The sequence below is a fragment of the Solanum stenotomum genome, chromosome 1 (assembly GCF_019186545.1).
Source record: "Solanum stenotomum isolate F172 chromosome 1, ASM1918654v1, whole genome shotgun sequence".
Taxonomy (NCBI): domain Eukaryota; kingdom Viridiplantae; phylum Streptophyta; class Magnoliopsida; order Solanales; family Solanaceae; genus Solanum; species Solanum stenotomum.
The window spans coordinates 84,951,553-84,970,320 of record NC_064282.1 but is presented as its reverse complement, the minus strand read 5'-3'; the positions used below and the strand labels follow the sequence as shown (position 1 = coordinate 84,970,320).

The 18,768-nt window shown below is 34.4% G+C and overlaps 1 protein-coding gene across 1 annotated transcript; it reads right to left on the bottom strand.

Moving 5' to 3' along the window:
- Positions 1-3,863: 3,863 nt before the first annotated feature.
- On the bottom strand, positions 3,864-17,936 carry LOC125864181 (integrin-linked protein kinase 1-like). The gene is made up of 11 exons (XM_049544098.1): positions 17,613-17,936; positions 9,930-10,004; positions 8,031-8,147; positions 7,172-7,266; positions 6,475-6,595; positions 6,308-6,387; positions 5,473-5,532; positions 5,204-5,325; positions 5,025-5,110; positions 4,828-4,943; positions 3,864-4,237 (listed from the first exon to the last, which is right to left on the bottom strand). The coding sequence occupies exons 1-11, from the start codon at positions 17,913-17,915 to the stop codon at positions 4,114-4,116; spliced, it is 1,299 nt and encodes a 432-aa protein (XP_049400055.1). The 5' UTR covers positions 17,916-17,936; the 3' UTR covers positions 3,864-4,113.
- Between the last annotated feature and the right edge of the window lie 832 nt (positions 17,937-18,768).

Below are 18,768 nucleotides of genomic sequence, written 5' to 3'. Positions count from 1 at the left end.
TGAAACCTAGGTCTAAAATTGATTAGTATTACAGTAAGGAGACATTCTGGGTATTTTACAAACACAAGTTACAATGTGTTAAGGGAGAACCATTCTAGAAATTTGATCATTTAATGTCACTGAACCATTTCTAACCACCAAAAATGGTCTAGCTTATCGAAAGATCTAAGGTTCTGAGGGATAAAGAAAAGAATGAAACAATTAAGAGGCAACGAGTGTGGAAGCAATCAAGAAAAGGAAAAGTGATGACATGTAGTACTTGTGGAGAATAAAATCATAATTCAAGAGGTTGTCAAAAGGTAATTTTTATTCAATCTATTTGACAACAAAATCATAATCCAATCCTATTATTTAATTCCTTATTTTATTTTATGAATAAAAATTGCAAAACAGAAAAAATAAGCTATTGGTAGGGGAAGCAAATTGCTAAGTAGGGAAAATAAGCTATTAGGAGAAAGATGAGAACCTAGGAGAGGTTTGATTAATGAAGAGGAACTTTTGAGGAAGACATCAACTTAACAGCCCCCCAACCAACACAAGAAAGTCAACATGAATTTCAGTATGCTTCTAGCAGCTATATTTCAATAGTTGAGGAAGACCCTTGGCTAAGGCTAAGAACAATTTCTGAAGAAGCTTATTTAATAAAACTGAGAAAGATGCTGAACCCGCAAGATCCAATTAGAACTAGAGTAATATGCTTTAGAGGTGACAAATCTGATGTTAATGAACCTACAAATCTCTCCATATTATCAATTGACTTAACTTGAAAGAAAAAAGATGCAATTACTACAAACTAGCTACAAGCATAGATAGTTCAAACGTTAAGGTCAAGAAGGGGATGATGAAACTGTGTTGATGACCTTTTTTGTATAGGCTGGTGCCTTTAATAATGTTAAGGCTAGGCATATGTTTTTGTATAGGCTGGTGACTTTCTTGTATCGGCTAAACTTATGTTTTTGCTAGACTAACTGAAGTGTGACAGATTTAATAGTCTCAACAAGCACCAATATAATACCAGTTATTTAAGTTTCAGAATTATGGCACTATTTTCTATTTATTGAAAGTGCAATTTTAATGTTGACTTATAAGTTTCCTTAAACAGTTTTGGGTCATGTTAATTAGTTTGAGATTAATTATCTGTTGCAAAGAAAAACCAAATCTACAACCTCAAAAATCCCATCTCAGATATAGAAAATTCAACCATTACAATTGACAAATACCAAAATTAATTTGTTCTTACAAAATCCAATTCAAAAGATAAAATTTTGTAATCAAAATACTCATTGCGATCTCAAATCAGTTATTATAAAATTCAATTCAAAAGATAAGATTCTCTAATCAAAATACTCATTGCGATTAAACTAACACTTGCAAATTGCATTGAAGAACATATCTTGCTTACTCTTGAAAATTGCAACCAAAAAAAGGAAATGTTTCTTCCTTACACTTGAAAATTGCAACCAAGAAAAATATACACTTACACAAAACTAGATCACTTGAAAATTGCAACAATAAATAACAAACACAACAAATGACAATATTCACAACATCTTCAAGTTCAACATTTTTGCTTTCAAATTTCTTGATTTGTTCACCTCGAAGTAGTTTATACTCTCTAAATTCTCTAAATTGTCTCTTTCAATCTTAAACGCATTCTACGACTCTCTCAAATTCTCCATTTTCACCGTAGCAACTTCCAATTTAGACTTCAATAAATTTACTTCAACGAAAGCATTTTCCGGAGAACTATATTCTCACTTTTTGCTTTCAAAATAGACAGTTTTCAATATGATGCAGAACCATAGAGAAGAATTCAGATTCATACAAATACAAGTAGAAATTATAAGAATTGACTTTAAATGAAAAACGTACCTTAGGTTTAGAACACCTATGAAATCTTCTTCGGGGTTCAATGAAGTCCTTGAAGTGAAACAATGAACAATTTCACCACCAAAGCAAGTCAGCATCATTGAGTTACTAATTGAATCACAACTAGTTTCAGACGTAGTGTAAGGTCTGATTTAGACATTGTGACAGCTGAAATCACAACTAATATCACAGAAGCAGAGATCGAAGAAGAATCGACGAAGAACACCGACGAGCTAGGATTTGTCTATCGCGAGTTAGTAGAGAGAATTTGGGCAATTTTGATTTGTTTGGATATATTATTAGGTGTTAGTAACGGGTGGGTTAGGGGATTATTTGGGCGGATCTTTTTAATTCTGGGTGGTTTTCTTTGCGGGTTTAAATTTCGTGAATATTTTGGGTAGATGCATAGGATGACAACATGTGTTCAGTCGTTAGAGTGAAGGATACAAACGCTCCATTTTTGGACACCAGGGACACTAGTGTCCAAATAGTATAAAGGTGGGTATTCATATTTCATTTTCGATAGTTCGAGAGTATATTCGTCCTTTTTTTCTTATTTAAAAATGGAGAAGGGCCTAAAATGCCCCTGACTTCAACATTTTGGTTAAAAAATATCCTTATTTCTAACGGCCCGCACTCATAAGGTGGATGAGAGGGCAATAATGTACCAATTTCCATAGTTTAAGGATATTTTAGGCCCTTCTCCATTAAAATAATTTGAAATTACTTAATATATGAACTAATATGATTGACCCAATTTTGGGAGGTTCCACAGTAAAATCACCTCCCCCCTCCTCCCTCTTCACTTCCTCTCCTTTCCACTTTTTTTCCTCTTTGAATATTATTCCACCATTTTAAATTTTAATTTCTTAAAACGAATTATGACAAAACAAGGGAGAAAAAAAAAATAACGAGGACATTCATATAGAAATAATTAGTTCAATAGAAGATAATTTAATAATAATTTTTTCTTTTGTGTGCACCCAAAATTCAAAATACACGAATAGAAGTACTCTTTTCTCATATCCACACCCCTACCCCATTAAGATGATAATATAAATTAAAAGAATATGAACATGTAAGTTTATTTCAAGTCTGAGTCTTTGAGATCCTAATTATGAATAAGAGATTAAAAAGGAACCAAAAAAGGAAATAACCAGACAATTGAATAATTAATAGAAAATTTTATATTAATAAAAAATAATAATATTTTTTAGATGGACATTTAGACACGAATTTTAGATGGACCCCGTTATGAATTTAGTAATAATAAATTGGGTTTTGATTTAAAATAGGTTCATAATTTTTTGAATATTATTTTCAATCGTATCAAGTCAAAATATGAATTATATGTAATTATTATCATTTTTTTTTTTTGAAAAAAGTTTAAATTTGAACCAATCAGATTAAGAAACATAATAAGTAAATATTTAATAATTTTACTTTAAGGGAGTTGTTAAAAATAAGAGCAAATATGAACCAAAAGTTAAATATTTTAAGGATATTTTTGAACCAAAAGATTGACTATTTGAGAGCCAAAAGTTGGATGGGGGATAGTTTATACCAATTCAAATAGTTTAGCGGCATTTTACGCCTTCTCTGTTTAAAAAAATATTTTTAATTTCTTTAGCAAAATTTTCAAACATATAGACTCCCACATAACTTGTTTAAAAGAAAAAAAAAATTTTAAGTCCAAACATGATAATGAACTCATGTTCTAAAAAAAATCTAGGTACTTCGAATTGTTTGTTGACACGATGCTTAATTTTATGTCGATAAGAAAATGAAATTAAATGTCGCACAAAAGAACGTAAAATTATGTGGAGAGTAGTTTCTCCAACCTAAGTCACCAAAGCTTAGTAGAGCCCAAGTGAATCCACTCATTGATCAAGTATCAATCAATCAACAATTCCTCTTCAGCTGGAATTAACAAGATGAAATATTCTGTGATGATTCCAGCAAAAAACTTCGAAAAAAGTCATAAGAAACGAAAGTTCGATAGTCCCCTAAACATCCATTTTAAAACATAATCACAGTGGAGCCACCAAGAGAAGAACAATTGGAATGAAATGAACTCAATGACCAATGTTTCTATCTACAATATCAAATAGGGCATGAAGAATTAGTTACAGAAAAAGCCCTTTCAGACAGCAGCTCGTTGATCCTATATACAAGCACATCAGAAAGGGAGATTCATCAGAATGCATCACTTTAATGTCTGTTCAGTTCTTGCATTTCTGTCATTTAAGTGAAGATGTTCCAATGATTATCTGACGGTAAGCCTAGTTTGATTTTTTCGAGTGTCTTTAGAATCTCTAAGAACGAAGGTCTCTTGTTCACATCTTTAGCCCAGCACTGCTCTACCAACCTGCATGGAATTGGTTGAAGTTAGCAAAAACAGCATCAAGTTCCACTTCAAACTCCATAAGAGTTGTGAGGTCTAACATGCTACGTCTACAACTCTACATAATTCTAAAAGGAGCAATTTTAGACATGTCTATGCTAGTTAGAGCTAAAACCGTTAGAAGTAATTAAACAACAAAGGTGGTTGCCAATAGACTGACTAGGTGATGCATCATATTTTTTGGATGCCACCCTCTTTTTCGATATCATCACAACTATTTTTTCTTTCTTGTCCCTTGAAGCAAATTGTCCCCAATTTGGGGAAGTTCTATGGGCTTACACTCCAATGAACATCTGGAAGGTTGGGACTTATGTTATGCCTAAGCAAAAGCCCAAAAAGTTGGGAATTACGCCTCCCCCCCAACAGCAGCCTCCTTTCTCAATGCTTTTTTGCCCACCTGCCCAGAAACCACCTTTCGAAACACTGCATAAGACTACTGAATTCAAAGTAAATTGGGTTAACCTTTTCATTTTTGGCAGTAGAGGTCAAGTATCAAGTTCCAAACTCTAAAAAAACTTGAATGATGAACGTATCAATCTCCAATGTTTACTTACTCTTTCAATTCTGGGGTCAAACCTTTTACCCTGAACATCGGCCTGTGTCCTTCAGCCACATATTTTGCTGCTTCATATGGTTCATAGTGCGACAGTGGTGGATCACCCTCTAGCATCTGCACCATTGTTCATTATTCATTAATAAGTTTTATTTCGCTCTCCCATTCTGCTAGAAAGCCAGCAAGGATTAATATTACCTCATAAAAGATCATTGCAAAAGAGAAGACGTCAACCTTCTTGTCATATTTCCGGTGTTTGAAAACTTCAGGAGCCATATATCGGTCTATAGATTGATCATATGGAAATAAATTAGAAAGAAATAACACCATTGATTAAAACGTCAATGAATGAAAGGAGGTAAGACAACTGCACTCACAGCTCCCAGTCTCGCCTGTCATTTTATAAACATCATGGGAATTTTGAACCCTTATTAGCTTGCTCAATCCAAAATCTCCAACTTTCAAATGGTCAGCACTGGAGTTGACAAGGAGAACATTCCTGGAAACGTTACCATATTCAGCACTATAGCTAATGGATCGTAAAGATAAAAATAGCATCATGTTATCAGCATCAAATAAGAGTTTCTCCATACACAAATTGCATAGATCAACCAATAATAGAATCATGAAGAGAAGATTAACAGACCTGGGCTTCAAATCTCTGTGGATTACAACATTTGGTTCATTGTGAAGATAAGCCAAGCCTCTGCCGACATAAACATATAGCCTTACGTGAGCAAACTACATATGAAATGCGAAGTGATTTGTATAAAATGTCAGATGGCTACAGTAGTTTCCTTATAAAATGGCATGACAGGATACTTCATCAGATAACCTTATCAGGTCAGAATGAGCTACTCATGATAATGACTGTTTTTTTTACATGCATTTTTCAGCCACCTCCCCCTGTAAAAGCAAAGTAAAAAGCCCAGCTAACTATAAAAAAGATAACTTTTAGACAGAAGCTAAATTGCCAAGCATTCAATTTTTTCTACCTCTTGCGTGATTCCTAAACAGTTGCAAAAAACTGTAAGTTGAATATCCACCAATAAAATGTAAATGCTAGCAAAATGCTATAAAATAGAAAAGATAGAAGCACCAAAAAATTTTCTCTGTTCAGGTTAGTTTTCTGAATGAAACTTTTGATAAATACGAGTTTATTGATGTATGCCAGCATTAGTTTCCAAAATGAATCACCCATCATTTTTTTTTATCAAGTAACAAATTTTATTGACAACAGGCAAGAAAATACCCGTAAGGAGTATTACCAAAAAGTAGAAAACGTTACAAAAGGATATGGTTTTCTACAAATGACACAATCTTCTATCCCTACAGGAACCTCATGGGTGCACCAAAAACAAACTTTCCCATCATATAACCAGGGCATCAGATATACCACTGTCACAAAAGCAGATAGGAAGCTGAAATGATCTGGAGTTCAAGTAAATTAACACTGAAATTTTATAATTCATCAAGATTACCTTGCTATATCCAAAGCAAAATTAACTGCTGTAGATGGACTAAGAGCACCTTTTCCTTTGAGGTACTGATGAAGGTCACCCTAACAACACAATAAATGCATGAAACTTCACAAGTTAGAGAGAAGAATTCAATATCCATTTTACAGAAAGAAAGAGCAATCACATACCCCTCTCAAGTATTCAGTTATTAGCATCAAGGGCTTCTTCTCAGTAACAGCTCCAAGAAATTGCACTACATTTGGATGACGAAGCTTCACCAGCAAATTTACCTCATGTCTGAAATCCTGACTGTATCAAAAGTAAAGCAGTATTATGTTTCAATCCAAAAAGGAATTAAATCAGGTACCAATAAAAAGGAATTAGCATGTAGCAACAATAAATTTTTATAAGGGGGTCTAATTGCATACAAACTTACAGCTATATGAATCCGGGTTAACTGTTAACCTTAATCGAGAAAAACATTGCAAAGAATTAAGAAGGTTCACACCCTATAGTAAGTACATATGTAGTACTTCTTGCTCCACTTTATTTGAAAGTCCTCACAGAAAATAACAGATTTAGGTTAAACTTATTGTTCCAAAGCAACACTACTATTGATTGACTATTAATGATGCCACCATTTTGCAAAGGCCACCAATGTCCTAGGTGCAGAAAGTTCTAATTGTTACTATCTTTTTACTTTTCTGATCAATTGACTAAGCTTCAAAAATCAAACATAATGAAACAAAGCTGTATAGGCCTCCATCCCCATCCCAGAAACAAACCAAAATACAAGACTTGAAAACCTCAACAAACAACCAAGATGGACTTCATACCAGAAAGCACCAACATAACATTGTAATGATAAATCCACTAGATACTTACATCACCAATTGATCATCTGAAAGGTTTGGGAGAATGCGTTTAACAGCTACAGGTGTTCCACGCCAACAAGCTTTTATTATTTCACCAAAAGACCCCTATCAATATTAGCTCTCATTAGCAATGATGAATATTAGATATATAGAACCGTATTCTCATAGTTAGAAGAAACTTGACTCAGAAACAACGTAAGTAAATATATAATTGGTAACATAAAAATAACTAAATGAAAAAAATGGTTTGAGGCAGCACTGGGCAACCAATTGTGAAGATAACCCTGGTGTCTGTGTGTTCTGAGGTGATGATACCAAAATCACAGTTACCAGGGGAATGCAAGAAGCAGAAAACACCTTGAATGCTTCCCCAAACAAAAAAAGTACTGTCTTTCCCTATTTAGGTGAAAGTTCCTAAGGGACATATAAAATGCTCGCTATACTTCAAAACCGGAAAACACTTTTTGCTATATTTAACCAAAGGGCAGCAAAAAAGCACCTAATAATATTCCATACAATTCTCAGAATTTTTCAGAATTCAAAAGCTTCATCATAGGCAAAGTATTTTGAAGCAACTAGGCGGCAAGAAGTTAGCTTATACATCGTGATATAAGATACAGCTGCAATATTCTTTGTGGACAAACGACTTTATCAAAAGAACAAATGGGCATATAGTAGGCATAACATCAGTAAAAAGTGTCATTTAAACGAGACACGACAAATTGTATAAGATTAACCATCATTACGAGAAAATAACTATTTTAATTGACAAGATACTTGGTGGATGGAAGCTATACGAAATCGAACAATATGACTTTGATTCAACCTCTAATAAGTTAATTTACAATCACTATTAATACAACTTGTACCTTCCCAATGATTGCTGAGTTAGAGAAATCCAGCTCAGTAGAATCAATCTCCCAGTCACACTTCTTTGGCAAAGGGGGTGGAACAGCCCTTGGTTCAAAATGGCTCCCATCTTGCCCCTACAGCATTTCCACAAATAATTATATCCCGCTGAAAAGCATATCCCCATATGTCAAAGAATGAGTTTGCAGATTTAACGGGATGAGAAAGCGATTTCCAACATTAAGAGATGCATTCTTTAAAGTGCTGGAAGATGAGATAATGTACAGATAATAAGCACACACATGCGCGCGCGCGCACACACACACACACACACATGAATGTCAGATCTAGCTACAAGTAATCAGAGTCAAACAAATCACTTATTTCCTAAATGTGGGTATTCTTTCACAAACATAGCAAATATCCAGCATATCATACCATGCATATACTTATTCGCCGGGTCATCAAGTAACCTTCACTTCCCTACCATGAGATAAATAAGACAATAATGGTCATACATGTGCATGATATATAGGGTCTTGATAACCTACTACATGAAGGTAGTAGGTTAATACTGTCAGCATTTTCATTTCACTAAAATGTCCTTACTATTTTTGCCCACTCATTAAAAATAGGGGCCTTTACGCCATTGCGTACCAAATTACAAATCCCCCAAAAATTCATTCTCGCCCCAGCATCACCCAAACGTCATCGTCTCTTTTCTTTGCTTTCCTTGTCATCGTCAATGGTGAAGTCACAGCAACAAACATTTGCCTACTGATTTCCTCCCCAAACCCAGAAAATGGGAAGGAGGGGGGGGTTTCAAAAAGTAAACCTTAAATCTATTAAAGTAGATACAACAACATACCAAGTGAAATCTCACAAGGACCCCTCTCACTAATAAAGTTATTATATTCTATTGGGGGCTATTAAGGAAAACGAAAAATGGGGACATTGCTAACCTACTACCTCCATGTTGTAACATCAAAACCAAACCAACAACATACACAGTGTAGTCCCACAAAATAGGTCTGGGAAGGGTAGAGATGACCTTCATTTGTAGGTTAGCATATATATGTGTGTGTGTGTCAATCGTAAACAGCCTCTCTACCTCACAAAGGTAGGGGTAAGGTATGTCTGAATACATGCTACCCTCCTCAAATCCCACAAGTGGGATTACACTGGGTATGTTGTTGTGTGTTGTCAGATACTCAGATCCAGCTTCCAGGTAATCCAAGTCTCACAAATCACTCATGTCCTAAATGTCGGTATTCTTTCAAACATCCAAATATCCAGCATATCATGCCATCTATATACTTAATGGCTGGGGTCATTACATAGCCTTCTTTCCTACCAAAAGATAATTATGGTCATTAATGGTATGACAGGTAAACGAATGCAGAATAAGTGTCGCTGAAAATTATCAATCACGAAGTTAGGAGAACAAATAAAACTATGAAAAAGAATCATTACAAGATTAATTAGTTCATATAGTTTTTGTTAGATGAGCACCTAGACCTTGATGGGAATAGAGGTAGCAGCCAGATAAATGTCATATCAAAAGGCATCTCTGACCGCACCCAAGGGTGTGGCCTAGTGGTCAATCTCTGAGGTCTCAGGTTCAAAACTCAGCGGAGACAAAAAAACACTAGGTGATCCTTCCCATCTGTCCAAGCTTTGGTGGACAGAGTTACCTGGTACCTGTTGCTAGTTGGAGGTGGCAGGTATCCTGTAGAGTTAGTCGAGGTGCGCAAAAGCTGACCCAGACACCACGGTCATAAAAAAAAAAGTATCTCTGACCCTAACACAAGTTGAGAGTTTAGGTGTAGAAAAATCATAAAACTCCACATAACGTAATATATTGATGAGACATCAATTCTATCAAATTTAGCCTAAACATGATAAGCAAAAGAACTCACATAAGATAGGCCACCATATGACTTCAACAGCTCGATCATACCATGTTTCTTAGCTCCTTCTGCATCAGCTAAAGGCTGTAATCAATAATCGCATACCCAGAGAGTGAATCTATTATAGGACCAACAACTTCATAGAAAAATTAGGGTCAACTTATTCATCCACATATACACAAACATATATCTCACGAGAACAGAGAGGTAGGGGAGGGAATTGAAATCAAGGAGCTGGACAACAAAGCAATATCAAGTTTAACTTTTCTCACAAACAAACAATGTGAGTCACATCATGGAAATAATTTTCTCAAAGCTCAACACTCAAGACTAGTAATTTTTGCTTCACTTGGAGCATATTAATATGATATTTTTTTGCGAAGTTTACATAAATATTATTTGATTCATCCAAAAGTAAATTTAAAACTCACTGATTCAGGAAATGGGTTGTTATCTCCTTATATGGTATTAAGCAACCCTCACTTTGTCACTCATGAGCTAGCTAGCTTGCTTTTGAGGTTGAGTTAGGTCCAAGGTCCATTTCTCAACAAGGTATTAACCATACCCATTTATGTTCTTGGTTTACCCAATATGTTATATTGTATCCACATGTCTACCCCTTGGCATGGGGGGTGTTAAGTGCCTCATATTGGTGGATAATTAGCTTTTTATGCTTAATATTGCATAACATGGTATCAAGGCTAGACACATTCATATTTTTGGTTTACCCAATATTAGGCCCCTATACTATATTATCTAGTACCAAATGTCTTGTCCTAGGAGCGTAGGGGGCATTAAGTCTCTCGCATTAATTGAGGGAGTTGGTTATTGTTTCTTCTATTTGGACAATCCTTACTTAATGAGCTAGCTTTCAAGGTTGAACCAGACCCAATGTCTCTTTTTTTTCTTTTTTTTGAAAATGGTAATGGTGTATTCTTCAGCATTAAGGCGATGCTGGTAACCTGCAAACAGAGGGGAACAAAAGAAGAGAAAAATAAAAAAAATAAAAATATTTACAAGGGTAATAATTCTACAATTTGTTCTGTAACCTCTAAACCTTTCTCTTTTTTTCCAAACAGAAATAAATATTCCACTGAATTACAGAAGAACATTTTGGAAGTAAAATAAATTGTGGTGATTATGTTCCTGTACATTGGGAGGAAAAACAATTTTCTTTCAAGATTTAACCAAACACATCTACATGTGACAGTAGTTGGCAGGAGGGTTCAGGTCTGTTCATCAAAAATGTCAAATTGCACACTCAGGATGTTGGTTCATTCAAATCCAGAGCGAATGTTTCTCTCTACGGTCATAAGCCCAACAAACAATTTTAATCAAAATTATATGAGAGGTAGAAGGGTTTGCTATATTTGGGATATCAATGACATCCGTTTTGCTTTTTTGACAATATAATTAAATCCATATTTCCATATCACTCACTAATTTTGGATGACATTGATAAAAATTTCAACAGCCAATAATTGAACTCGTAAGGTCAAAACTTATCACCTCTAGCATCCTAATTCAACTTTAAAGAAAGATTATTGAAAGAGCAAGAACTCTCACCAAAGTTTTCGATATGTTTAATGGTACAAACTACAAAGTAAGCATACTAGCCATGACTCAATGAGGTTTCTTAAGAATAATCCTGCTGACCTGCTTATAAACATACCTAGGGTTGGTCCAAATTTATTGACAATTCATACATTGAAAAGGTTCCGTAAATACCTTATCCTATCTGAACAATTCTAGCAAAATAGATATCAAAAGAAAAATATGTGGGAGGTCGATAGTTCCCCTCTACCCTCTAATTTCCACACTACAGAATAAAAAAAATCCCCTTTTGATTCCGCTTTCCCTCTTTTTCCTAACAAATATATTTCAGAACCAGTTTTCAATAGCATTTTGACCTCTTCTTTATTATCCTTCTAATAACAGGAAAGTTATTTACATGTTTGTGCTTTGTCCGTACATGATTCAAGAAATAACTCAAACAGAGATGTGAAAGGACAAATAACCAAGTCAGACATTTTCTGTTCCTATAAATACTAAAATTTTCAGATATCCATCACTGTTATTTATCAAAAACATTTTATTAACCCATATAGCACATGAATCTCATAGAAAAATCAGACAGTGTGGAGACTGAAATGACTGATCATAGCAACTTGTTGTAAGATGACCTTTGACAGCAACATTGTATAATAGGATGACAAGCTAAAGCCAATTTTTACTTAAGTAACATCAAAGCAAAATAGCAGCAGTCTATTAGAGATCGAGTCTAAACCTCTATGCTGCTATAATTGCGCAGAAGTAGGCATGAACTAAACAAATGCCTGAGTAACCTCAAATTCTTGTAGCTAACCTTTAACAGCTCCATTGTATTATACGATGACGAACTACAGTAATTTATATCATCTTCAGCAACAACAAACAAAACAGAAGCTTTCTGCTAGAGATTGACCCTCTAAGTTATTCTTTTTATCAAATTTTTCAAGTAAGTACGAGAGGCAGAACGTTTGACTAGTGACTTTCAATCACTAAATTGAAAATACAAAAGAACAAGACATCTATGTAGAATCTCTCAGAATCAAGAGCTTTTTTCCCCAGACTCCCAAATAAGGATACATGCCACTTCATCTTTCTTATTTCTCACTTGTTCGTGTAGTTCATTGATGAGCCTTTCCGGTAAGAACATCATATTTCTTCTACTTTAGTACTTTACTCATTCTAGTTTTGATTAAAGGTTTATTTGTGCTGATCTTTTGCTTAACTCCCTACTAGACATTAAGAATCGGTTTAACAATTTAAAAATCCAAGTTTGCACACAAGCCATCATTTTTATTCTTCAGCTTGGTTGCATTTACAACAAAAAATATTTTACGATATTTTAATGAAATCACTTGTGCACACTTGGTAATAGCCTATATTTAAGGCTATAATGAAAGAGTGATCGTAAACATTGCTTATTTATCCTTTATCCTTCCTGTTGATGGGAAACTCAAAATGGCAAAATCCGATATAGCAGCCAAGAATCACAAAATGGATCGAATATTTATGATTTAATGGAATAATCAACATTGGTTATGAAGTTGTTCACGATTGGCAAATCAAAGAATCAGGGATTCCAAAGACTAACAATAAGAATCAAAACAATGGTATAGAGGTATGTGAGTTTTGATAATGAGTTTTGTTTTTGATGACCGTGATGCCCGAACCAGCTTTCGCGCACCTCGACTAATTCCACGAAATACCTACCACCTCCCACCAGCAAAAGATACCAAGTAACTCTGTCCACCAAGGCTGGAACAGATGGGAAGAATCGCCTAGTGTTTTATGTCTTCACTGGGGATTGAACCTGAGGCGTCATGATTCTCAACCACTTCATTTTCCCTTTCTATTGTCAAATTTATTACAAGGACAAAAAAAATTAAGTAACCCTTCAGGGTGGCCCAGTGGTTTGGGCTTGAGACTTCCATGTTGGAGGTCTCAAGTTTGAAACCCCTTGTCAGTAAAAGCAAGGGGTTTGCCTTCTGGGTCGAGTTCGTCGCACCGGCCTTGCCTAGTGCGGGTTACCTCTCCTAAGTGGTTTGCGAGCTATCGCATAAGAGTGGGGGTTTTACCCTGTGCGCACCCAAAGGGTAGCGGCTGCGGGTTTCCCTTGTCATCAAAAAGAAAAAGGACAAAAAAAGTTAAAGTGATTATTCTTTTTTTAAGAAAAAGATAATGAGTTTTTAATTTTTTTTGTCCTTATGATAAATTTGACAATGAAACGGAAAAATGTACATTAATCTAGCAATCTAGCTGAATAATCAGACTTTGAGCAGCAAGAAATACAAAATGCGGAGGAGAGCAAGGTTGTAAGAGCCAAAGAAGAGATGTAATCTAAAATTTAGTTTGAGCTATCTCAATTTAGTATAAACAATCTTTAATTATTGTAGGCTATCTGTTTTTTGTATTTTTATCAATATAATATTGTTTTACACCGTAGGACCTCCTATATTATTGAATTATTGATTTCAATATTGTTATAGATACCGGTAATATGCCGATAGGTGATGGAAATATGTTAGAAGTCTTCAAGAATGTTATAGATTCAAAACAGGATCTAACTAAAATGAATAATGACGTTGATGTTGGATACTTTCTTGAGTTGAAGAAGCAATATTACAAGTTTAGTTGCTTTCACAAAGGGTTATATCATTATGTGTTATTTAGACAAATCGAAAAAAGAAACCAAAACAAGAGTTCTGATTTTTTTGTTGGAAATAAGTCTATACAGTTTGGACTTACAAGGCAAAGCTATTGAGAGTCGTAAAGATTGCTAAGGGAGATGAACCAGAGGGGACCTTGGTAAAATACATTGTAGGTGGCTTATCAGATGTATTTGGGAGACTTGTATCTTGTTCTTTTCACGCTTATTTAATTTTAGCTACTAATTATGGGAACTTGGTAACAATTGTTGTCTTTTTGGTTGAAGATATGGCATGTTAGACAATTGACATATATGAGAAGAATCCTTGGTGTGAGATCAACCGAGCATCCAAGTGCCATTACTAGAATTTTGAGATGGCATTGGAATGTTTTGATTAAGGTGAAGAACAAGGATGAGAATAAGAGTTACATTTCAGAAAAATGAGGTAAAAATTTGTTTAAACTCAGCCTAATTTGCCTGATCCAAAATACAATTAACTGTTACACTACTCCTTGTGTTATCAAGTTATTACTTTGTTTGGTCATTGTAGCTATCAGCAGTTGTGTGTGCCATCTTGCCCATCAATTGTGTTTTTTCGCATCTTTTTCTTGTACTGATATTTAGAAATTGGTTAATACTTTCAAAAGATTTGTTGTTCTTGAGCTGAGGGTCTCCTGGAAACAGCCTCTCTACCTCTACGAGGTAGTGGCAAGGTCTGCGTACAATTTACCCTCCCCAGACCCCACCTAGTGGGATCTCACTGGGCATGTTGTTGTTGTTGGTTAATACTTTCAAAATGTTTTCCAAGGTTAATCTTGCTCGACAATCTTTGCGGTTCACTCAATAACTTTGGCTCGTAAGTCCAATCAAATAGGTTAGTTGCCGACCAAAATGCAAGCTCATTCTTGTTTTTTGGTTCAATTTGTCTAAGTAACGCATAATGGTATAACCTCTATGAGAGCAACTACACCTTCAATATCGCTCTTCAAACTCTAGAAAATCTTCAAAACCAGCTTCATTAATTATTTTAGTTAATAAATCTTGTTTTGAATCTATAATACCTTTGAACACACCTAACAAATTTCCAATCCCACATCTAATAGCCATCTTATCAATATACTGCCGATATCATCAATCACTATATGAAACCGACAATTCAACAAAATAAGAGGTCGTTATGGTCTAAAACAATATCATGTTGAATAGATCGCCTACCATAATTAAAGATCGTTTATCCTAAATTTAGATTGCTCAAACTAAAACTTTTATTACATATCTCTTCTTCAACTCTTCTAACCTCATGTTTCTCCATATTTTGTACCCTTTTCTGCTCAAAGCCTAATACTTCAATTGGATTGACGTACATTCTTCATCTTGATTATCAAATTTTATTATTCTGGATGAAATTTTTTAACACTCATTATCAAAAACTCACATACCTCAATAACACTATATCATTATTGTTATTCATCGCTCGGATCTCTAATTCTCCGACTTCTTCGTCACGAACAACTTCATAACCAATGTTCTCTATTTCATTGAATCACAGATGCTCAATTCATCTCTTCGATTTATGGTCGTCTTCATTAGATTCTACCACTTTGAACTTTCTATTAATGGGAAAAATAAAGAGGAAGGGATCTTTATGATCACCTTTTCCCTATAACATTAGGTATAGGCAGGGGTAGATCTACGTATAAGGTTGGGGGTGCCACGGCACCCAGTGCCTCGATGAAACGGTGTGTGTATATATAAGAAATTGTATATATTTAAATCCTGCCACCCTGAGGAACAAAAGAACGAAAGGTGCTAGTGGCAAACAACGCAATGTACCACCCAAGCGATGAGAGTTCGAACTTGAAGTGCAACACTATTATTTTTGGCTTCCTCTTTTGGTTGCTGCGATTCGCGAAGAAGAGCTTCAACTCTCTTTTTTCCCCAATAATTCTTCTTATACTTCTATTCTTTACTAATTCAAATTGCTTATTTTTTATTTTAATTAATTCTTAACCGTTTTAACTTTCACTTTCACTGAGTATTAATCACTTGATACGAGTGTCACGTGCGTATCTCATATCAATAAATACTATATTTAAAATGTCACATAGTATTATGTTAGAATTTATAAAACTTAAAGGTTATTTTGATCTTTTATTGATGTTTGAGCTATGTGAAGATGACTGAATTGAAGCTATAATTCTTAATCTTTCTCAACTATATATCTACAACACCACATAGAAAATTATATATGAATATAACAATATTAGATGGTTTATACAAGTTCAATTTTTTTAACGTTAAATTTTTATTCCTACAAAAAGAATTGGACAACTTAAATATCTTTAATCTCAAAATATCTAGAAAAAAAAATTACTAACTATGAATATTCGATCAATTTGTCTATACAAATCGACCAAGATAAATAACCCGAATCGTAACCCAAAATTGAAGGAATTGACCCGTTTATTCGATTTAGACAGTGTGGCACCTGGAACCTCCTAATGCTGGATCCGCCTCTTGGTATAGGCGATCACCAAATGCACATAGGCGATCCCCAAAATATAACATAGGCCATTTATAGTGAAAATAAAATTTTCTATAAATGAAGCCAAATGGTGGCTTATGCACAAGAACTGGTCTTTCTATAGTGTGAAAACTTATTTTTGAAGTTCAGTAGGGATTTGGCAAAAGATTAGTTCAAGTAAACCTTCAATAGTTAATTAAAAATAAAATGGGTGGAGCAAAATAAGAAATATGAAATGCACCCAAGGGTGTGGCATAGTGGTCAAGGAAGTGGTTGAGAACCCTTAGGTCTCAGGTTCAAAACTCAGCAGAGACAAAAATCACTAGCTGATCCTTTCCAACTGTCCTAGTGTCGGTAGACAGAGTTACCTGGTGCCGGTCGCTGGTGGGAGGTGAGGTATTCCATGGAATTAGTCGAGGTGGCAAAAGCTGGTCTGGCCAGCACGGTAATAAAAAAAAAAATTAAATTCTTACACAGAAAGACTCGTTAATGGACCGCACGATACAGAGTAAACAATAAGAAGAAGGAGAAAGATGAAGTAGCATGTATTGGTCTGTGATAGTTAAGTGAAAAGGTGTTTGACGCAAGAGATCTTATTTAGGTGTTCTTATTCTTTTGTATTTTTTATTGCCTCTCAAACATCTTCTCTTTCTGACTTGGAAAATATGAAAAAGTTTAATTCAAAAATAAATTAGAGGACTCCTATTCATTTTTTATACAGAAGTCTTTATCAAAAAGTGGATTCAGAATCTTAAACAGAGACAAATTATTTTCTTCTCTGTCTCTACTGAATAGAAACTTTGGTCTTTGTTCCAGCTTCATCAACATTCATGTACAGCAGCAACCCCAAATTATAAACCCTAGCCAACAAAAGTTTTTCAAACCAACATTTCGAAAAAATATCTTACTTCTACTCATCATTTCAAACACAAAAAACACAATTTTCGTACAAATGTGAAGCGGGTGATCGTACCGTATTCCTCCATCGATCCTGAGAATTAACGTCGGCGCCGTACTCTATCAAGCATTTGGCGATATCGATCCAACCATGAAGGGCGGCAACGTGAAGTGGAGTGCGGTTATCGTAATCCCTAGCTTGAACAAGCGTACGGTCTTCTTCTAGAAGTTTCCGGACGGCAGCCTTATCGTTTTGGTGAGCGTGCCATAGAATAAGCGATGTTCGACTAACTCTCGCTTTCTCTTTCTTCTTCTTCTCCTTCTCCGTCGATGATGTCGCCGGTTCTCCGCCGCCGGAACTACCTTCGCTTCCGCTCATTTGTTTTTCTGACCTCTGTGTGAAGTGTGCACACGTAATTTTTTAAAAAAGATTTATTTATTTTATGAACCAAAACTTAATGGACTCCAATAAATCATTTATTTTGATTTTTATATTTTTTTAAATTAAAACAGTTTTAAAAATTTATAACTACAGGTTTTCCTACACTAATATCATTGATGGATAAAATTTTAATTTTAAGTTGTTTGTAATTTTTTACTTCTTCTAGATGATTAGGATAAAATTTAAATATAATGTCAAATGCAACTAAGAAAAATAAAAAAAAAAAGTTTCATAAAATGAGGTTTCGGAAAGGTAGAGTTACGCAAATATTACTTTTATTTAAAATACGATAAATAAATTATTTCCTATAAACTCTCGATAATATATATATATATATATATAAAAGATAATTTGTTCTAGACTTTGAACATGCAGCTTTTGTGCAAGGTAATCTCATGATATACTCAAACACTATAAATGGGTAATAAACATAATATACAATTTAAGTACATAAATAACTTCTATATAACAATAATTTGACTTCTCACAAACATAGCAATAGAATTTTTGTAAGACACAAAAAAATAAAAAAAAAAGAAAAATGGAAAATCACAAACAATAAAATACGTATAAATAATTATTATATTAAATTTTCACTCCTTAATTAGTTTTTATTTTGTTATTTTGCTTCCATAATTATTCTATTATTTTGCTTCCATAATTATCTCAATCATTAATATAATTCTTCTCAACATCAGTATACTAACCACAATCAAACTCTCGATCTTCTCTAATAATTCTGCTGAAAATTACAACGTTTTAGTTTTAGTTAAGAATGACGGAAGATAAG

Bases quoted from the DNA above. Each gene is read 5' to 3' on its own strand.
- LOC125864181 (XM_049544098.1), bottom strand. From the start codon at position 17,915: ATGAGCGGAAGCGAAGGTAGTTCCGGCGGCGGAGAACCGGCGACATCA. The intron at 7,267-8,030 runs GTACAAGTTGTA...TAATATTGATAG, and splicing joins ACTCAGCAATCATTGGGAAG to GGGTCTTTTGGTGAAATAAT. The intron at 6,596-7,171 runs GTAAGTATCTAG...CTTTTGATACAG, and splicing joins TCAGATGATCAATTGGTGAT to TCAGGATTTCAGACATGAGG.